Source organism: Pseudochaenichthys georgianus, chromosome 7 (assembly GCF_902827115.2).
Source record: "Pseudochaenichthys georgianus chromosome 7, fPseGeo1.2, whole genome shotgun sequence".
Classification (NCBI taxonomy): domain Eukaryota; kingdom Metazoa; phylum Chordata; class Actinopteri; order Perciformes; family Channichthyidae; genus Pseudochaenichthys; species Pseudochaenichthys georgianus.
The window spans coordinates 34,188,817-34,209,339 of record NC_047509.1 but is presented as its reverse complement, the minus strand read 5'-3'; the positions used below and the strand labels follow the sequence as shown (position 1 = coordinate 34,209,339).

At 41.1% G+C, this 20,523-nt stretch overlaps 1 protein-coding gene across 2 annotated transcripts in view; it reads right to left on the bottom strand.

Annotated features, from left to right (window-relative positions):
• Positions 1-293: 293 nt before the first annotated feature.
• Positions 294-20,523, bottom strand: part of plxna1a (plexin A1a) — a 320,685-nt gene continuing 300,455 nt past the window's right edge. For both annotated transcript variants that reach the window (XM_034086873.1, XM_034086874.1), the window contains exons 30-33: positions 13,432-13,601; positions 12,956-13,168; positions 10,423-10,573; positions 294-5,220 (exon numbers count right to left, since the gene is read on the bottom strand). In XM_034086873.1, coding sequence (XP_033942764.1) covers positions 5,125-5,220; positions 10,423-10,573; positions 12,956-13,168; positions 13,432-13,601 — 630 coding nt within the window. In that variant the 3' untranslated portion in view covers positions 294-5,124. The remainder of the gene's footprint in view (positions 5,221-10,422; positions 10,574-12,955; positions 13,169-13,431; positions 13,602-20,523) is intronic.

Genomic DNA, 20,523 nt, shown 5'->3' with positions numbered 1-20,523 from the left:
CATTTATGACAGTTCAGTCTGAAAAGTAGGGTTTTATTATCTTTTTCTTTCTTTTCTTTGTCAATGTCCACATACACTTCACTGGTTAGAAGAAGGGAAATCAAACAGAAGCAGTTTTACAGGAATGAATAAAGTACAATGATATTTAAGCCTCACATGGGCTGCTTTTGATCGTTCTAAAGTTCTCTTGTGGTGACATGCACTTAGATTTACCTGAAACTTGCTACAACTTTCAAATCCACAGGGTATATATAGGGATGGGAAATGGGAATAAAAACATCAGACGAGACAGATTTAGCAAAAAACATGTTTAATCTCTCCTTGATGCGTGTCTATTTACAAGTAATAAATCTGCAAAATAGGAAAGAGCAGGATATGTACACAGGCGTGAAACAGCCAAAACCTGTCACAGCAGCTTCAAATCTGAAACTCTTAAAAAGGTATCAGAATTCATAAAGTATTAAAACTCTTTAAGGTATTTTTTTTTTTTCTAACTCTCTTCTTTAATTTGTGGGTGATTTTTTTTCCCTGTCCTATGCTTCTTCTCTGAAATGTACTTAAATTAAAGTGAACTCAGCAGGTGAGGCAGCCGGAGAGAACTGGAGGGATGAGAAACTGAATGTTGCTGTTGTGGAGGATCATAAATGGCACATTGAGTATTAAAGTTGTGCGTTGGAGTGTTTATATGGGTCTGAGGAGGCACCATGTTGGCAGCACATACTGAAAAACAAGTACATTTCTCACACACGTCAGAATATATTTAGACATGGCTTTCGGAATATACCAAACATTTTTGATTGTTCCCTGATGTATTATTAATTTTTAATCTAAAGAAAAGTTTAACGTTTTTAAAAAACACTCCTACTAACTTTCTTGCTGAGAGTAAGATAGTAAAACGACTGTCATATCTGTATGCTAAATTGCAAGTTATAGCTACGCTAAGATTAGCTTCGCTTTGCAGTACAACTAGATGCAGGGAAAAAAACAAAACAAGGCCAGGTCTTTCTTAAAGTAAAAAAACCAGCTAAAGTGTGTCTACAAGCTATAGCTAAGCAGTGCACGTGGTACACTTTTCTTAACCTTCCAACATAAATAAACTAGCTCTTTTTCACTGTTTCCAGTCGTTATGCTAAGCTAGCTAACTACATCCTGGCTCTAGCCATACAGTTAACGGACAGTTATGACTCTTGGTATTAATCCTCTCTACTTGGTAAGAAATAAGTGTTGTTGCTCTGAGCATTAATATACAACACATTTTCTTTTAACCATCCATGTTTTGTTTTCTGTCAAAAGATAGACTTCCCAGCACTTAAATATACCCTTGGCCATGGAGGTCTGAACTCTACTTACATCTTTCTTGTCCACTTTTTCTTCAAGAGTAAGATGATAATTAGATTAGATTCAACCTATTGTCATTACGTAGTACAGGTACTATCTAACGAAACGGTTTCTCTGCATTTGACCCATCCTAGTGTTAGGAGCAGTGGGCTGCTATTATTACGGCGCCCGGATAATGCTAGCCCTCAATCTATCTTTTCTCTGCATGTTAAGCCCTGTTAAGTGAATGTCAGGTTGTAGTTAGCCTTGCATAAGGGATAAAGCAGGGAGGGTTTCAAGTAAAGTGACACACATTTTGTTATAATAATTAATTATTAATAATAACTAATAATCGACTAGTCACTGTGCGCAAAATAGTTTCATGTCACTTTATACATAACATTTGACATCATGTATGCTAAAGGGTAAATAAATGGGTTCGCTTAGCCAGCATTTAACATTGCATATTTTTGAATATATGGACAAAGCCAGGTTAGCTCTTTAGTTTTGCGCACTAATCTAGGCTAATCTTGTCCTGACATTGGATTAGTTCTCATCTCAGTCTCGGAAAGAAAGTAAATGAGCACATTTCACAAAAATATTGCACTAGTATGTAACACTCTTAAATAATACATGTTTTTCAGTATGGGAAGAGCCAGACAAGGCACAGTGAACAGTTCTGTGTTCGCCAATCATCGAGAGAGCCTTTTCCTCCACCACTGTCTCTTTCTGTGTAGAAGTCGAACGCCACAGATGCAACGGAATTTAAAATGAAGCAGTACCATGGCCTTCAAAGCGCTTCCTCTGCCATGCCTAAGTCTTTTTATCTTTTACCCCAACAAGTGTTGAAGCAGAAAAAAAAGAAGCAAAACTAAGAAACAAAGGCACCAGAGGACAAATGGGCCTCCTATCGTGCCTTACTGAACTTTTTTTCACATTACTTCACTAACTAAGCCTCATTACTGTTTGCACATCACTAAAATCATTGTCACAAATCTCCATCAAAAGAAAAATTAAGCCAGTGATATGCAGTGAAACATCGAAACAGAGGTCCACGTCATTCATACAAATTGAACAGTTAATGAGTTGTACATGGAAGTAACCTCAATTTCACCATTCATCAAGCATAAAGACACTTAATAACGTCAAAGAGTGAATGACTAGCTGAGTGATAAAATCAATTAGCGGAAGAACTGAATAGCAGGTGGATCAAAAATAATCTCTTGTCATGGAGATGTTCTCCTGATTTGAATGGATAAAGCTTTGGTCTGTATGTTGTTTTACCCTGTGTCGATCAGTAGTTCAAGTATTGGAGCACATACAGTACATTTCTTTCAGTCCAGACACATATTTGCTGTCAGATCAAAACACAGCACGTTGATGAGAACTAGAGGCTAATACCTAAAGATCTGGATTTTTAAAGGGTTGTATAATCATTTTAAATCTATAGGGAAATGATTGACTTTTAAACTCGAGTTTGCATTTGACAGCAGCAATGTGTGAGGTTCGGGACAGGTCTGGTACTGTAAGTACTCTGGTGAGTACACCCCGACAAAAAAAGGAAAAAACAAAGAAGGAGATTTTAAAATTGGCTAAAGAACTGCTAGCTACTTCTGCGGTTAATGTCACTTGAACAAACAAAATATGTATTATTTTGAATATAACTTATCAACTACTTTTAAACAACTGTTTGGCTTTTTAAGTTTACAATTATTCCTTGAGTATGTGCATGTACCATCAGAGAACATTATATTTATTTACTATCTTGAAATTAGCAAATAATCCAATATATGTTAGTTGGATGCGAGAGCATTGGGAAATGACAAAACAGGAAGTGAGCAAGTCTTTAGTGAAAACCGATTTATCAAGTGCTAAAAGCTGGGAGTTTTCTTTTGATTCACTGCAGTCACAATTTCTATGTCAGAAACAACTGGCATTTTCCAGCAAGGTTCCTGATGCACCTGCAGAGCTCTTTTCTATCTGATCTGGACTGAAACAGAGGAGTCTGGTATCAGCTGATTAAAGACTTTCCACTGTCTCACATGGGGGAACACAATCAGAGGGAAGCACTGAGAAGAGGAAGGAAAGGAAAATGATTTTGAGGCACCTGTAACAGTTTCCTTGAAAATCGTGTTGTGCTGCATTTGATCCTACATTTGTCACTTTTTTTGCTATTTGTTTTTTTAAACCAAACATTCAGGGATAAGTACAGGAGTCGTAATCTGGTTATTCCTATCTCTTGTTTATGAATGTTTTTTGAAGCACTGCAAGGAAATGTGGACCCATTGGAAAGAAACGCTGCTTTTTTTATCCTTATGAAACGATGAAAAGGGAAAAGAAAGAAAGGCCATCAACTGGTACAAACACACTTAAAAAAATTAATTTTTTTAAAACCACATTCACATTTCAAAAGTGGAACCTTGAGCTTTACCGTTTTTACCAGAAAACAAGTCAGATATGAGACAATACTGGTTCACCTTCTTCTGCAGACTTTCGTTTTCGGTGTGCACACATTTTCAAACAAGAGAAGCCGACACGATGAAGAAGCTGGATTCAACTGTTCATATGACCACCTGGTGCCTCTAACGTTGTTCCTTGCTTCCACAAAATGACGTTACTGTTATTTCAATCAGCTAAACCAGGCCTTGGTGTATTTGGTTTCTCTAAAACAAGCACAAAGCACTGAAGGGCGGTCAGCTCACGCCTCACGTACACCAATTGTATTTTTACTACCTTAAGAGCCAAGAACGTAGCACACAAAGGTCCCAGGACCTCATGAAATATAGAAACTGTCTGTAATATATATATTTTTGCCATTTACCTATTTTTAAACTCTCACCGTCAGTCACAAAGCATGACAACATTTTTCATCATAGCACATTTCATCTAACGAAAAAGAAGTCTCTTTGCACTAAACGACATTCAAAGTAAAACATGGCACAGGACGACTTTTCCTCTTCTTTTCATAATGTTTTTTCTTGGAAATATCAAATCTTCTTCTCAATCTTTTGTACATTAAAATGGAAAACATTTTTTCTTCAACAAAATGTTTTGTATTTATATATCTATATATATATATTCATATATCCTCCTCTCTCTTTTGATTTAGCTTTGTTGTGCAAATTCAGCAGTAACACAAGTGGCACAGCACTGGGGAGAATAGGCAGTGGGGGGGGGGGGTCAAATGCAGAGTTATGAAACTGAAAATGTTCTTTGTTAGACTTCAGTGGATTTCCTGTGGATAGAGGGTTGGAGAGTCCGTACTGGAGGAAGTTTCCCTGCAAAGTAATTCCTTCTGGTTGCTCTGCAGTCGCGGCAGCTTTATATATCCTGGATGTTGATTGGTTCTCATTTTGAACCGTAGCTTTAAGCTGTGGAGAGCTACTGGCTTTCCCATAGCTTTTTAGTTTTATATCCAGCTCGTTGAGTTTCTGGTCACCAATCTGCCTGTTCCGGTCCTGATTGGGGCCAATCAAACTGCTGCACCCGTAGGACTCTAAATGTGATGGGGGCCATGATGAAAATAAGCGCTCTCCTGAGCTGAGGTCCATATCCACTGTGGGTGCGCTTGATTTGGTTGTTCGGGGCTCAGAGAAAAAAATAAAAGCCAACCCTTAGTTCCAAACTCTGCTGTCTCTCCAGTGTGCTGCTGCTGGCGTCCCTGCAGTCTTTTCCTGCTGCCGTTGTTTGTGAGCGTGATGACGACAGACTTCAAATGTAGAGGTTAAAAAAATGTCACAAGGTTGTCAGGGAAGGCGTGTTGGTTGGCCAGTTCTCCCCTAGCCGAGGCATGCTATTGGCCGGTCCTCAGCTAGCCAGCGCCATGGTGTCAATGACCTGTTCCAGCTTGCCGCGTAGCCGCTGTCTGCGCGACTGCTCGTCCTTTTGTAACTCCGACAGGATCTGGACACAAATATGGATTACATTTCATTAAATCATGACACAATAAAGAAATACTATAAGGTATATTATTTAAACATCAATTACTTCATTTCATGAGTTACTTATTTACTTTATAATTTCACCAGTTAATTTAATTACTTCAGAAAAAAAAGTACAACAACTAAGAAGACATCTATATACAAACGTACACACAACTTGTGCAGAATTATAAGTTGTATGCTAACTAGAAACCCTATGAGACAACAAGGGAACCAGCTGCACACACAACGTTTTTAGCATGTTAGCTTCAGTTAGCATTGGACCGATTAAACTGCACAAGTAGTGGAACTTGCTTTATTTTATCACGACCCCCTCCGTCTCACCCTTTATTCCACCAGTACTATTTATGCCTAAAGCTGCATTCACATGATATGCAGAAAATGGCTATGCACTGACGTTGTCGTTGTGTTTTTTGAAAAGAGCGGTGCTGCCAACTTGGCAGACGCGCTATCCTCGTAGCTGTGTACTGCTCGGAATTCTTCCTGAGGGCACCGCTCAAAGTTCAATTTATGTCAACATTGACCTTGTTCACCACCGACCTTTCGACATGCAATCAATCAGACAGCTGTAAGTAGCGGTGCTAGCTAGCAGGTGAGGTAACGGTACAAATGAAACTAACAGGATGTTTTCATCGCACGACTATGCTCCCAACCGTGCGTTGAGAAAAGAGCCAATCGTGTATCATGCGAGTGCAGCTAAGTCTGTGAGAATTAGTGAACTGATCGTTGAGTATATTTTTCAGTGGTTAAAGCGGCAGACTTGAATTCATCTAGGACCTTTCTCAGTCTTTGGATTGTTCTTTCGCCGTCAAAGCACACGGTGAGTATTTTTTATACAAATGATTATTTTGTGGGAGAGATATTTATTTTATCCCTTATTTCAATCCTATAGCATGGAGCTTCTGAACCCCAAATGTGTTGTTGCTTAGATGCACCAGCTTTTCTGCGCTCTGCTGCTTATTTCAGTTTCTCTGTAAGTGATTGCATTTCAAACTGATGCTGACAACATGGACAAGGTTGGCGGGGGAGGGGGGGCAGGTGTGAGGGCCAGCGGGATTTCTATAATGGCATATTAATGGGAGTGTGTACAGGAATGTTTTGGCATCTTATTAAGTATGACATCAACAATGGCGGGAGAAGCTGTTGCAGTGTTTGAAAGAAATACTGTACTTATGTGTGCGACATTCTGATAAATGTGTGTATGTTAGTTATTAGGCATGCTTGTATATATTTATGCCTGTGTGTGTGTGTGTGTGTGTGTGTGTGTGTGTGTGTGTGTGTGTGTGTGTGTGTGTGTGTGTGTGTGTGTGTGTGTGTGTGTGTGTGTGTGTGTGTGTGTGTGTGTGTGTGTGTGTGTGTGTGTGTGTGTGTGTGTGTGTGGTCAGGGCATGTGGTAGAGGCGATGGAGACCGTGCAGCTGCCTACATTTGGATAATAGGCTTTAATGAAGGGGAGCAGTTGGTTTGAATGGAGCCAGCTGCAAGCAGCCAGCATAACAACTGTTATACTGTTGCTATTGAGGGATGGGCAGGAGGAAGGAGGGGTAGTGGCTGAGGGAACCTATCTTTCGCTAAATAAAAGCACGATAAAGTTGAGGAGAGCAAAGGTTCATGTGGGAATAGATTTGCCTATAGGGAACAGGAAGAGGGTAGAAGTCGAGGGTGGGATGTTAAACGCGGTGAATTACGGTTTCAGAATTTAAAGCGATGGAAAGGAGGAAGGATAATAACCAAGTAATTAACATGTTACATCTTGTTCGTTAAATACTTGTAAAAAATGCATGCAAAATGCAATAATGATCATTGTGCCCATTGTTGCGATAGCCCATTACTTCATAACCCCAACACTCAGTCCCATTGGACCAAGCGCTCCATTAGTCCTAAAAAAGGTTGTTCTGAAGACCCAAAGCACCGAGAATACACACTTTTTGGATTATTTTCTCCTTCTAGTAAATGCAAGATTTGTTAGATCAGGGGTCGTTAACCCGGTGCCGCATGCGGCTCTTTAAGCCCTCTACTCTGGCTCCCTTGAGCTTAGACAAAAATAAGAAGGAAGTAAAATAAAAATATTTGCAGGACTATTTTTATCTTGTATTTTGAGGTGATACTGTGACACATGAAAAAAAAAAAACGGTTATATCCTGCTACGGTCCCGCACTAGCGCCTTGTCTTGCAGGCCAAGTGCTGTGTTGATTTATTTTAAAGTAGGCGTGTATTTTTGTATTATCTTTATAAGAGTTCTTTGTTTATTATTAGAGGTAAACAGTTTTCTATAATGTAATAAATAATAAATGCAAAACAACTGTAGTTTTTGTCTATGATGTAACAATATATACAACTTTATAAGCTATCAAGCTATCAACAGTGTTGGGAAAGTTCACTTTCTACATGAACTAGTTCAGTTCACAGTTCACATATTTTAAAATGAACTAGTTCAGTTCATAGTTCATAATTCAAAATGTTGAACTAAAGTTCATGGTTTCAAAAATGAACTAATTTATAGTTTATAGTTCTTTTTTCAATACGTTGCTGCGAGCTATTATTTGTCTCCTGTACGATGTTAATGGGCCATTGCAATGTTTACAATATCCTCAGAGGGCCGTACAAGTTATTGACCTCTGCTTAAAAAAACTAAAATCACAGCCCATTCATTTCATTCTGTGCAAAGAAAAAGCAACCTCCTAATCCAGATATCTCACCATGACTCGCGTATGCATGCACGTGCAGGGTGTGGCGTGACCACCAACACAGAAAGATATGGACACAAGATGTGTGCAAATGTATTTAGTTTCCTATCCATGTGAACATGGTTTAAGTGGGGGGGACCTAACCTCCTCTAGAGGGGTCCGGGGGGCATGCTCCCCTGGGAAGATTTGTTGCACTTTGAGAGCAACATTAGGAGATCTATGGACACATCTCTCAACACCCAAACACAACTGTAAGCAGATTTTCTTTTAATGTATGGATATTTGACAAATCACTCCCCTTTCAAACTGTATTCTTCTTTATTAATAACTGTCATATAGTATTTTATACCTGTTTACTTTATTCTCTTATTTTTTTTATAACTTTAAAAATGATCATATAAAGATGTGCCTTTACCTCACTGGTTGTAGACAAAGCTTCTTATATTCGTTAGCATAGCTAGCTTACCAGATGCTAATGATAACAACACAGTTATTGACTGTATGACAGATGAGCAGATCGCCACTGGGCTTTCAACTAAAGACACAGACACGCAGAAACTGCGGCATGTGTATGGACTTATCGGTACTGCAATTTCTGAAGTGCTGGAGTGGCGTTCTGGTGCTCTCCGTCAGAACTGCACCCCTGTCAGTCAAGACATATACCACGTGATGACACGTTAGGCTCGTGTTGTGTTCAAGGACCCTGACCTTGGCCAGGAAAAACAGGCACTCGCTTGTTTAATTTTTTTGCGGTCTAGATTTCTTTCATTTTTTTATTTTTTGCGTGTGTTTATAAATTACCTCGAGGGCCGTACCAAATTGTCTCGCGGGCTGTATACGGACGGAGGCCGGAGGTTCCCCACCCCTGCCATAGAGTCTCACTCTGAGCGAGTGCTGCTGCAGCTGCTCTCGGCTTCGTCCATACTAATTCATTCATTCATTCATTCAATGCTCGCCGGTTCCGCGGTTCCACATTGTTTGTTGTGAGGAGTCTGATATATTTAGTATATTTATATTTTAGTGCGATAGCCAGGGGTGACAGGCGCGTACGCGTCACAGGCAGCTTGCTGTTGCCAGATTGGGTGGTTTTCCGCATTATTTTGAAGCCTGTTTACGGTGTGTTTTAACTGGGTTTTCGGCTGAAAGGCATATGAAATCTGGCACACTTTTGAACGCCGTTATAATACAGTGCTGAGAATGAACGCACTTTTGAACGCCGTTATACAGCGCTGAGAATGAACGCGTTCTCAATTACGTTCATCTAGCGGAAATACAGTACGTTCAGTTCACGTTCGCCCAAAATATGAACGCGTTCATGAACGATCGTTCATTGAACGCGTTCAGGTACATCACTGGCTATCAAATATGTGTTGCGGCTCCAGACAAAAACAATTGGTGGAAAAGGGGGCAAAATGGCTCTTTTGGTCAAACAGGCTGCCGACCCCTGGGCTAGATGCACGCATGGGGAGAGGAATTGGTTATGTTTAGACAGAGAATATCAGAGTAATCCGACCAGAGCACATCTGTTTTTGAAACAGTGGTCTGTCGATCACCTCTTTGATTATCAATGTTTTTTTATAATTTGCCGTCAAAACAAAGGCTTGGTCACCTTTATATATGTGTGTACTTATATGTCTTCTCTTGTCGATGATGTGACGTTGTAAATAAACTAGTGATAGATAGCAAATTAGTTTTGTTAATTATTCTTATGTCAAATGTCCTTTTCAGTTATTTGTAATCAAATGTAGTTAAGGGCATCCTGTTTTATTTGAATGAATCTGGGTATACTTTAATACTATACAACCAAGATGTTTTTGTCAACAAAAAAAGAGACATTTTGATAAAGTTTTTATTATTCAAACTACATTTCAGTCTTTATTTGTCAACAATATTGCATGTTGATGCAATCACAGTTACTCTGTCATTACACCTTCACCTTCTCGACATTGTCTAGTCTTAGATGTTAGATGCTTATTAACACTGGGAGCGCCCGGCGGAAACTTCAGGAAGTAAATGTGTCCAGCTAAGAAAACTAAAACAAGAACATTTCTTTTGTTTTGTTTGTTTAACAAGACAGCTATGATCAAATTCGTATCAATGTTCTGGTCTAAATCTTATTTAAAAAAAGCAAATGAGCGTACACCTCAAAATGACAAACTATCCCACTGACAGATGAACACTGCACACACAATCCTGATTTTGAACCCAAACGTCCAGATGTAATCAACCAGCAGCAGCTATCGGACTGTGCATGCAAGTCCCATCTAATGCAGCTCCATTAGCTCCATCATGTGGTAAGCTCATCCCCTAATGTGCACCCTAATGGCGATAATTCCTTCCAGCCCTTACCAATGTGGACTGGTTATCAGTGTAATTGAATTCAAATGACCTCATGGCATTAGTCAAAACAAGTAGATGGGGGATCACAGAAAGCTAACCCCGTTCTTTTCCATTCCATTTGATCACACTGGAGCTCACCTCGTCTTTGTATTTGATGATGTAGGAGTAGATCTCGTGCAGCGCCGACATACTGTTGAACTGGCTGACGTGCAGGCGGGACTGCTCTGCCAGGTAGGCACTCATGTCCTGATCACTGATGACTGGCATGCGGGAGATATCCGAGTAATACCTAGAGGAGAGGTCAGAAAGAGTTTAATGTCCCGAACCATTTTTATTCCATCCAAAACGTCACCTACTGGTTTGCAAACAGAGGCAGCTGGCGAGCACTGTCCATGTTGAATTGATGTTGCAGTATCGTGTTCAAGGACAAGAGGAGTGGACGGCAAAGAAACGCCAAGGAAGTGAGCTGGCAGCTGAAGAAAGGGTTTTGTGGTGGCCAACCGGGGGTATTACAACTTCTGTCTGAGTCACCGATGTCATTAGGGCCCATTAAGACTTTTCCCATTGACTAGCATTGTGATAAAGATGCTGTCTGGTCCCAGATCCCTTGATGATCCGTTTTTTGTACTAGACTGTCAGGCCATTTTGACTTTGTGCGCCACTGAGCAACTTTCATAGGAATAAACGGGGCCCCGCCTCCAATGCTGTTTCCAGTTCCCTTTATACATGCCTGACTTTCTAAGATTAAACATATATGTTTTCAGTGCAAGTCAGTGTAAGAATATGGGATTTTTAGTTTAAGTTCTTTGTAGTCAGGGAGGGTCCTTTAACTTTGCATGACTCCAGCTTTATATTTGACTACCCTTGTGAGAAATGAAATATAAAGAGATATATGCCCGAGGCAATAACTGTCTGCTTTGAGTAACACCTCAGGCAAAACTGGTTTAGTTATGATAGTCAACATTTTTGATGATTTTTACATATTACACTATAGGATAATCTCATTTAATTCATATACATTTTAACTTTTTGGAATTCAGGATGGTGCTAAAATATTGTGCTCAAATGCATTAGCCGCAACAATGTTTTTTTTTGACCAGACTCATACACTAGATTTAATAACTGATGTGTTTATTTAAGAATCTATTACCATCTCTTCATTTATTCTATTTTTCATTATCGATATAATGTATCCAATGTATATACTATTACAAAACATATAGTGTATTTACAATATCATCAGTAGAATAACATATCTTGTTAAAGTTGTTATTCTCTTAACATGCATTTCACTTTCACATTTGCATGGTTGAATTCCTTGTCTTTTCTTTTTGTGCATTTGAAACAAATATCAGTAGATAATAAAAGATGTAATGGAGTGTACTGACAGAGAAGATTCAGCCTTCGTGTCTTTCCTGATCATTTGAATACAGTCCCTTGTTATTATGTCTGAGTGCATTATTGAGGTCCATGCGGCCTGAGCAGCAACACGCTTCACATTATCCTCCGAGTAAAACGTCTATTGGACTTGCTGGGCGGGCAGAAAACAATAGAGTATATTAAAAGTATATCCTGATATTGAGCTGAACCCAGACCTGTTTTGCAGAATCCATATCTCAGCTATCTCAAGGTTTACTGCAGCGGGCAGCGCGGGGTTGAGTGCGGGTTAGGAGGCATAATAGAAACAAGGTTTAACTGCACCCAATTAACCATCACCTATAAATCCTTATCTCACACCGCCTGCAAACACTCCCTGCAAGCCTTATAGGACTTACTGGAGCACACTCAAGTATGATGCTGGAAATAAATAGAGGAATTGGCAGGATAATTGTCTGCTCTGTTTAAGCTCCTGCAGCAACCAAAACAAGGGAGAATGCACAATAGTGATGTAATATACAATTCAATTTAATTGTATCCCTCTTTTTTGAATCATCAGCGGTTGCTAATCTTAGTTTTTAGCACTGTCTGTATCAGAACAAATACTGTCTCCTTAATTATTTCTTACAATATGAATGAATTCTGTGTTAGGAGCTGCTTTACATTGCCCAAGCTACTGTTGGACGCTTCCCCATAAAGCAGAGACAAGAAACATGTGCAAGTGCATAACTTATCCAGGGTTTAGTTAGATTTCCTGGCCCTTTAATAAAATATGAAGGGTGAACTAGAGGACGTTTTTCAGTCAGCAAGAATAAACGAGTTTAGAAAAGAATAAACCGTTGCTAACATTCCATCATTCACTTTTGTTTTCTGTTTACATCTCTTGCTTCTTCACAGTCAAAAGGGACATTTTTAAGTTAACAATGTAACTGATAGAACTGGTTTTACAGACATTTTCTTCACTCCCTATTTGATATTAACGGGCCTGGAGCAAGCTGTAATTACAGTACAGGATTTCTTCACGCTAATTTAATCAAACTGTGTACTCTCACTCCAGTGAAATGCTTCAAATGTGAGCTTCAGATAAAGTTCAACGTGTTAAGTTCTCATAATCTCAGTTATTTGTAGCTTAGTAGTTTGGAAGTGTAATTAACCTTCGCCACTCTAACTCACTTCTCCTTAAAGTTGAGGCATTAGTCAACCCTCCCGGCTTCAAACACCTCATATGGAGCTTTCTCACTTCAGCTTTACTTTAATATCGCACTGAATGTCATTCTTACTGTGTTTAACATACCTTTCCACCCAGTTCTTGTAGTTGGGGATGTCTTTAGCGTAGAGAAGCTTATTTGAAGGTGAGTCTTTTCCCAGTTTGTGTTCTGACGTCGAACAGGAGTCCATGAACGTCTGGGCCACCACAGACAGGCAAGCGTCAGTGATACTGTTCTTGTGGATGTCGAATACAAACTGAGGGTTCTTGATGACGTTCACCCAGAACCGCAGAGGAAGACTGGAGAGGCATTTAAGAAAAGAAAGTAACAACGGATGGTTGAATGTAACTTAGAAATATGCTATAAGAGCATGCTTTAATACAACATAATTCGAAGTAACTGAATGCTGCGGTTGCTTTTTCTAATGTTGTCTATAATACATCACCTTGTGTGCATTAAAGCTTTTTTCTGATGGTTTATATTGTAAATATCTTGCTCAGTAGGTGCCTTCAGGCAAAGTACTGCTGTAGCTGACACAAAACAAACAAAAAATGTCACTCACCAGTTGCTCTTCCAGGTATGCCGTACATCGTAGTCTGTGATGGAGTGTTTGTCGGCCTGCTCGTCCAGGAAGTCGAACATGTACTTGATGGCCAGCGGCAGAGCGCTGCCTCTGTGTGCCGTGCTGAAGATGGTCTCAAACAGGTCGTCCACAAACTTCTGCAGCGTGCCCTGAAGGGAAGGACAAGGAGGGACAAGGGACATTAAGATTACACTGTAGTTTGTTTTCATGCTGTTCAAATAGTTCTCTCAATTATTTGACCAGTCTTAATATGGAATTAAGTTTAGTGTTGTTTTCTATCAATGCATTTGATTGTATGCCTAAACGAAAAATATCTAAATTAAAATAGGAAAAAATAAATCATAGAACACATACTTGAAATATATATTTTTATTTATACAATTAAGAAGATTAATAAGACACATTATAATAAATAGCACCTAATGTTTTATTTTGTTTTGGCCTTATAATGGCAACTTTGACCTTTGTTTTTAAAGGGTTAATCGTTAAGTTTGTATTAAATATATTGATATTGGTCATTCATGTTTAGAGAGCCTTTGTGTTGGTACTCGTGAATAATCCAGCCACCCTCAAAAACACTGCTCACTTAGATTTGTTATACTCCTGTTAATTACAATAAAATAATCTTAAGAAATCTCAGAGAGACGGTAAAGAATACAAATAATTATAGTTTCACTGTGTAGTGTGACAGAATAAAGTGAACCAGTTCCAGCCACTTGTATCGCAGTGCCTGAATGGGCCATTATCATGTGCATTTTAACATGAATGACCCCAATGGGAATCACAGCTATAACTGTGGCTGTGTGACTGCCTCGCTCTGCCCACTGAGCTCTGCAGAATCACAAACAGGAACGCAGGCTCTTCCACCAATGACAATGCTTCAACATAATCAAATGAAATAAAGCTAAACGAATTTCCCTAACAACACATTTGTTTCCCACTCTTTCCCATCTGGCAGAATCTATTACAGAGGAAATCATATTTAGCCAGCCGTAGCCAAATGGAACAGGAATGAATTCTGTTGCAGATCAAAGAACTGAGCTCTGCATGACGGGAAGCCCAGGCAAACGGACGCAGAAAGACAGACAAGGAGAGACATGGAAAAATGAGCTTCTCAATTGCCTCTTTTTTATTTCTTCTAACCCTACACGGCCAAATCTTCAATCCCTCAACAAACGACCTGTCTCCTGACACCTCCTGTATCTGCATCCCTGCACTCTGCACCACAGGCGCATTTTTATTAATCTGTTTCTTCTTATTACCAGTGGAAATTGAAAAGCGTGCTCTCTTGTAAATGCTGCCCATTGCTACATTTCCATCCCCCTCTTACAATGAAGACATTAGGTGTGTTTCACTTCGGTCAAATTAAATCCTTGCTTCCCTCACTTGCGTCGTTTACCTGCGTTTAGTCCCTCCCACCAGGGAAGCATGGCGAGACGCAAGGAAACCACGAGAGGCAGGGAAATTAGTTTTAAGAGCAATGGGACGTCCTTTCCTCCGGAGCGTCACGTGAAGCGACGTCCGTTTGGGATGACACCGCACAGCTGATCGTCTGACAGCAGCCAGATCAGTGCATGCGCTGCATCGTCCAATCAGTGAGCGATACACAGTAAGGGGGCGGGGCGAGTGTCTGAGTATTTCACCGGAGGATGAATCGAGTTCCTCCATTATCGCTCCTCCATTATCACTCCTCGCTCCTCGATCCTCCAGCACAAATAAGGCCACTGGGACGCTACTCAAGATGGCGCAGACAAATCAACTTCCGGTGATACCGAGACCGAGGAGCGAGTAAATGAAAATAACCGAAGTGAGACGCACCCAATGAATTGAGAGACACTGAAGGTGAAAAGGAAAGTTGCAAGGATCCAAAATGGACAAGATGAGTCTGTTTATCCATGTGGGTGTGTGTGTATCCAATGGATCCTTTTGTTTTACACTATTTGGTTTGGTAAATCGAAAACATGATTAAGCTTCATCATCAATCAAGAATGTACTACAATACAATACACCCTTCCACGCCACCCATAACAACACCTGTGGTCGCAAAGATGATAAGTGCTTCACTGGCTTTGGATACTTTTCCCACAATGCAAAATCAGGCTCAAGTTACCCCTACTGCTCAAATTGTCTACACTAAAAGCAAACCATTATAATTACAACAGTGCAAATTGTACTCAAACTGCAATTTGTTCCATGATTATTCAGCCTGGGAAGGAAAACACATCACTTTCTTTCCATTGTGGTTCGGCAAGGATCAGTGCTGGGTCCTTTTCCTATGTCAATATACCGTATGCAACCACCTTTTACTTGATTATCTGCTTAAACAGTTTTATCTTTAAATGTGTTATGCTCTCCTACAGCAGCTACTAGCACGGCACTTGGGATATAGCACACTTAAATATACTTAAAGGTGGGGTATGTAATTTTGGAGAAACCAGCTCGAGTGCGTTAGACTTCCTTACAGAGCCCCTCCTCCAACACACACGAACGCGCACATGACCAATGAGGGCACGAGATCAGTTTGTGCACAGATGGAAGGCTGACAGGCAGGTAGGCCATCCAGTTATTTTAGCCGGGCCGGCACAGATGATTGGTTGTACTTTTTACAGTATTACGGCTTCCACAGATGACATGTTTTATGGATTTTTTGTCAAAGCATTTAAGATATTCATTGCTATCGGGATGTTAAGAGCATTCCATGGAATATAACAAAAAGTGTTTCTGAAATAAATTACATACCCCACCTTTAAATACCTGAGCCTCTTTTGGCCTTTAGGAGTTAAACAGCACTAACATGAAGAGGACTATCATTTTCAAGGGCAACATTTTTGCTTGCCAACGAAAATGTACAGTATTCTGATATCTACATTAAGGTTTCCATAACAGGCAGTTTGTTTGAACTTAAAAAAGTTAAAACAACCTCTATAATAGTTGCGTACAGAAGGAAGCCGCTGTAAGAATCTATTACATTTTATTTATTTAATTGAAGATAGTCAAGCACTGTACCAAGGCTTATGAAAATGGCTCTTTTCTATAGATTGATGTGTCACCTAATGCATGGGTTCCCAAACGTTGCCATGCCAAGGACCCCCATATAGCATTATCCTCTGGCAGGGACCCCCCTGTGGCAATTTGTTTTAATGATGTGTACATTATGATGGCAAATGTAAGAAATTAAACATACAGCTTCTTAATAAATATTCTTAATATATGTTGTTATTAATAATTAATAATCAGATATTCTTCTATTAACAGTAAACATTTTTAGTTTTTTTATCTTTTGTTTTGCATTCATTACATTCATTGTGTCTTCCGTTACAAATATTCGTAACAAAATATTAAACAGTAATATCAACAGTACATATTTTTTAAGTGATTTCTGTCTTAATAACATTAAGTGGCTCCTACACAGTTTATCAATCCTAGGTTTTAGGTTTGTCAGTGCCAGACGAATGTCATTGTCCACTTGCAAACGTGCTCTGTGCTTTGTTTTCAATACCTTCAATGTAGAAAAGCCAGACTTGCAGAGTTATGTGGTGGCAAATGGAAGCAGGGATTTAAGAGCTCTCTCAGCCAGTGCAGGATAGTCTTTTTTGACATAAAGCCAGTACTATGGGAGTGAAACAGCTTGATATGTCACCTTCAACTCCCATTCATTCGCCATGTCTATGAGTCTCTCTTAGGACATAAGATCCAGACTCTCACCTATTCCTGGGGCACCGATCTCCCTTCGCAGTTCAAAAACACGATTCAGCGCCGCCCCACGGGAAAGCCAGCGCACGTTGGAATGGAGCAGTAACCCCTCAAACTTTGCGCCCATCTCGTTACACAAAATAGCGAACAGTCGGTGTTTTAAGGGCCGAGCTTTTATGAAATTCACTACTTGTATACCTTCCTGTAGTATCTGATGTAGTTCATCATCCATTCGTTTAGCAACAAGTGCCTCCCGATGGAGCATGCAGTGCGTTGCCACTACATGTGGGGCCTTCTGCTTTATCAAAGCTGTCACTCCGCTTTGTTTGCCTGTCATAGCCGCTGCCCCATCTGAGCACACACCCACACAACGAGACCAGTCAAGTCCGTTTGAGATGATGTACTCATCTAAAACTTGGAAAATGTCTCTTCCTGTGGTCCTACCTTCCAGTGCTTTGCAAAATAATATTTCCTCAACAAAGTTGTCTTCTGAAATAAATCTGATGTATGCAAGCAATTTTGTGACATTTGCTACATCCGTGCTCTCATCCAGCTGTAGAGCGAAATATTCGCTAGCTCTCACTTGCTCCAAAAGCTGAGCAGATATGTCTTGAGCCATGTCACCAATCCGTTGGCTCACAGAATTATCTGAGAGTGGTACTGCGTTGATTTTGCTGGCAGCATCCTCACCTAGCATTTCCCGAACAATATCAATGGTAGCTGGTAGAATTAAATCCTCTCCTATTGTGTGCGGTTTCTTTGCACGGGCGATGTGGTATGATGCTAAAAAAATGATGCCTTCAAGGCCCGCTCAGGGACGCCGGCTTGCTGCTTAAAAGTAGCCGATTGCATCACTAGGTGCTCTTCTTTTCTTTTAAAAAAGTCTATTGATTTATTAGCTTTAGCTGGGTGCTTTTGTTTGAGATGTCGATCAAGTTTAGATGGCTTTAGACACTCGTTGGCGAGGATCTCGAGGCAGAGAACACATTTAGGTACATTACATTACATTACATTGCATTTAGCTGACGCTTTTATCCAAAGCGATTTACAATAAGTACATTCGACCAGGAAGACACAACCTTGAAGAAAACAGAATCATATAAGTACATCAGGTTTCATAGAGCCAAGCATTTCAAGTGCTACTCAACTGGCTATAGATAAGCCAGTCCTTTATTAGTATATAAGTGCTCTGTTAGCAGTTATTTGTTAGTAATTCTATCGCTCGAGGTGGAGTCGAAAGAGATGAGTTTTCAGTCTGCGCCGGAAGATGTGCAAGCTATCTGCTGTCCTGATGTCAATGGGGAGCTCATTCCACCATTTTGGAGCCAGGATAGCAAACCCACGTGAGGGTGCAGCGAGTCGTTTGGCTGATGCAGAGCGTAGTGCACGCGCTGGGGTGTACGGTTTAACCATGTCCTGGATGTAGGAAGGGCCAGATCCATTCGCAGCATGGTACGCAAGTACCAGTGTCTTGAAGTGAAATCTAGCAGTTACCGGAAGCCAGTGAAGGGAGCGGAGGAGCGGAGTGTTGTGGGAGAATTTAGGAAGGTTGAAGACCAGACGAGCCGCTGTATTCTGGATGAGCTGCAGAGGTCGGATGGCACATGCAGGTAGACCAGCCAGGAGGGAGTTGCAGTAGTCTAGGCGTGAGGTGACGAGAGCCTGGACCAGAAGCTGCGTCGCTTTCTGGGTCAGCTGGGGGCGTGTCTTCCTGATGTTGTAAAGCGTGTATCTGCAGCAACGGGTTGTAGCAGCGATGTTTGCAGTGAAGGACAGGTTGTTATCTAGGATCACACCCAGATTCCCTGCAGTCTGAGTCGGGGAAACAACAGAGGGGCTGATGTTGATTGTCAGGTCAAGAGTTGGACAATCTTTTCCCGGAAAAAAAAGCAGTTCAGTCTTGTCAAGGTTGAGCTTGAGGTGATGAGCGGACATCCACTGAGAGATGTCAGCTAGACAAGCAGAGATGCGTGCGACGACCTGGGTCTCTGAGCGGGGAAAGGACAGAATTAATTGGGTGTCGTCAGCGTAGCAATGGTATGAAAAACCATGCGGGCTAATGACAGATCCGAGCGAGTTTGTGTACAAGGAGAAGAGGAGGGGACCAAGAACAGAGCCCTGAGGGACCCCTGTAGTTAATTGACAAGGGTCGGACTCGGACCCTCTCCAAGTAACCCTGTAGGTCTTTGAGGTATGAGGTGATGAGGGAAAGTGCAGAGCCTGAAACTCCAAGTTCTTGGAGAGTGTGAAGGAGGATCTGATGGTTCACCGTGTCGAATGCAGCAGACAGGTCCAACAGGATGATGACAGAGGAGAGGGAAGCTGCTTTGGCAGTGTGCAGTTCCTCAGTGACAGCAATGAGAGCAGTTTCTGTGGAGTGACCTGCCTTGAAACCCGACTGGTGCGGATCCAGAAGGTTGTTCTGATGGAGATAACACGAGAGTTGTTTAAAGACAGTGCGTTCAAGTGTTTTAGACAGGAACGGGAGGAGAGAGACAGGCCTGTAGTTTATAACATCAGACGGGTTGAGAGTGGGTTTCTTTAGGAGAGGGTTTACTCTTGCCTCCTTGAGACTGTTTGGAAAGTGACCAGAAGTTAGAGAAGTGTTGATGAAATGGGTGAGAAACGGTAGAATATCAGGAGCGATAGTCTGAAGGAGGTTTGAAGGGATAGGGTCCAGAGGACAGGTGGTAGGGCGGGCAGAGGTAATGAGGGTAAGAACCTCACTTGGCGAGAGAGGGGAAAAGGAGGTTAGTGTGCGGGTGGAAGGAGGGTCTGGTGACCCATCGGTGAGTAAAGGTGAGTCAGAAAAAGAAGAGCGAATATCATCAACCTTTTTTTCAAAGTGGTTAACAAAGTCGCTTGACAGAAGTGAGGAGGGGGGAGGGGCTTTGGGGGGGTCCAAGAGGGTGGAGAAGATGGAAAATAGTTTTTTAGGATTGGAATAGGAAGATTGGATCTTATCTTGAAAGAAAGTGCTTTTTTCCCTGAGAGATCGAAGCAGAGAAAGAGGAGAGGAGAGCCTGATAGGTTAGGAGGTCGTCACGGTGTTTGGATTTCCACCGTTTCCGCTCTGCTGCCCTAAGGACGGTTCTATTAGCACGCAGTGCGTCATTTAGCCAGGGAGCAGGAGGGGACTGACGAGCCTGCCGAGATGTGAGATGGGTTACTGTGACGGCATGGAATTCAAAGGTGGAAGGAGTGAAGTTAGGTAGCTTGAAGAGGGAAAAGCTCCATTTGGGAGAGAGCAGGAGACCAGTGTCACCTCCTCTGCCAGTGGGTCTGGGTGTATGGGAGAAGGAATATGCTGTGGAGAGAGCTGCTGGGGTGGATGTGTTGGATGGAGTAATCCACGTCTCCGTGAGAGCAAGGAAATCC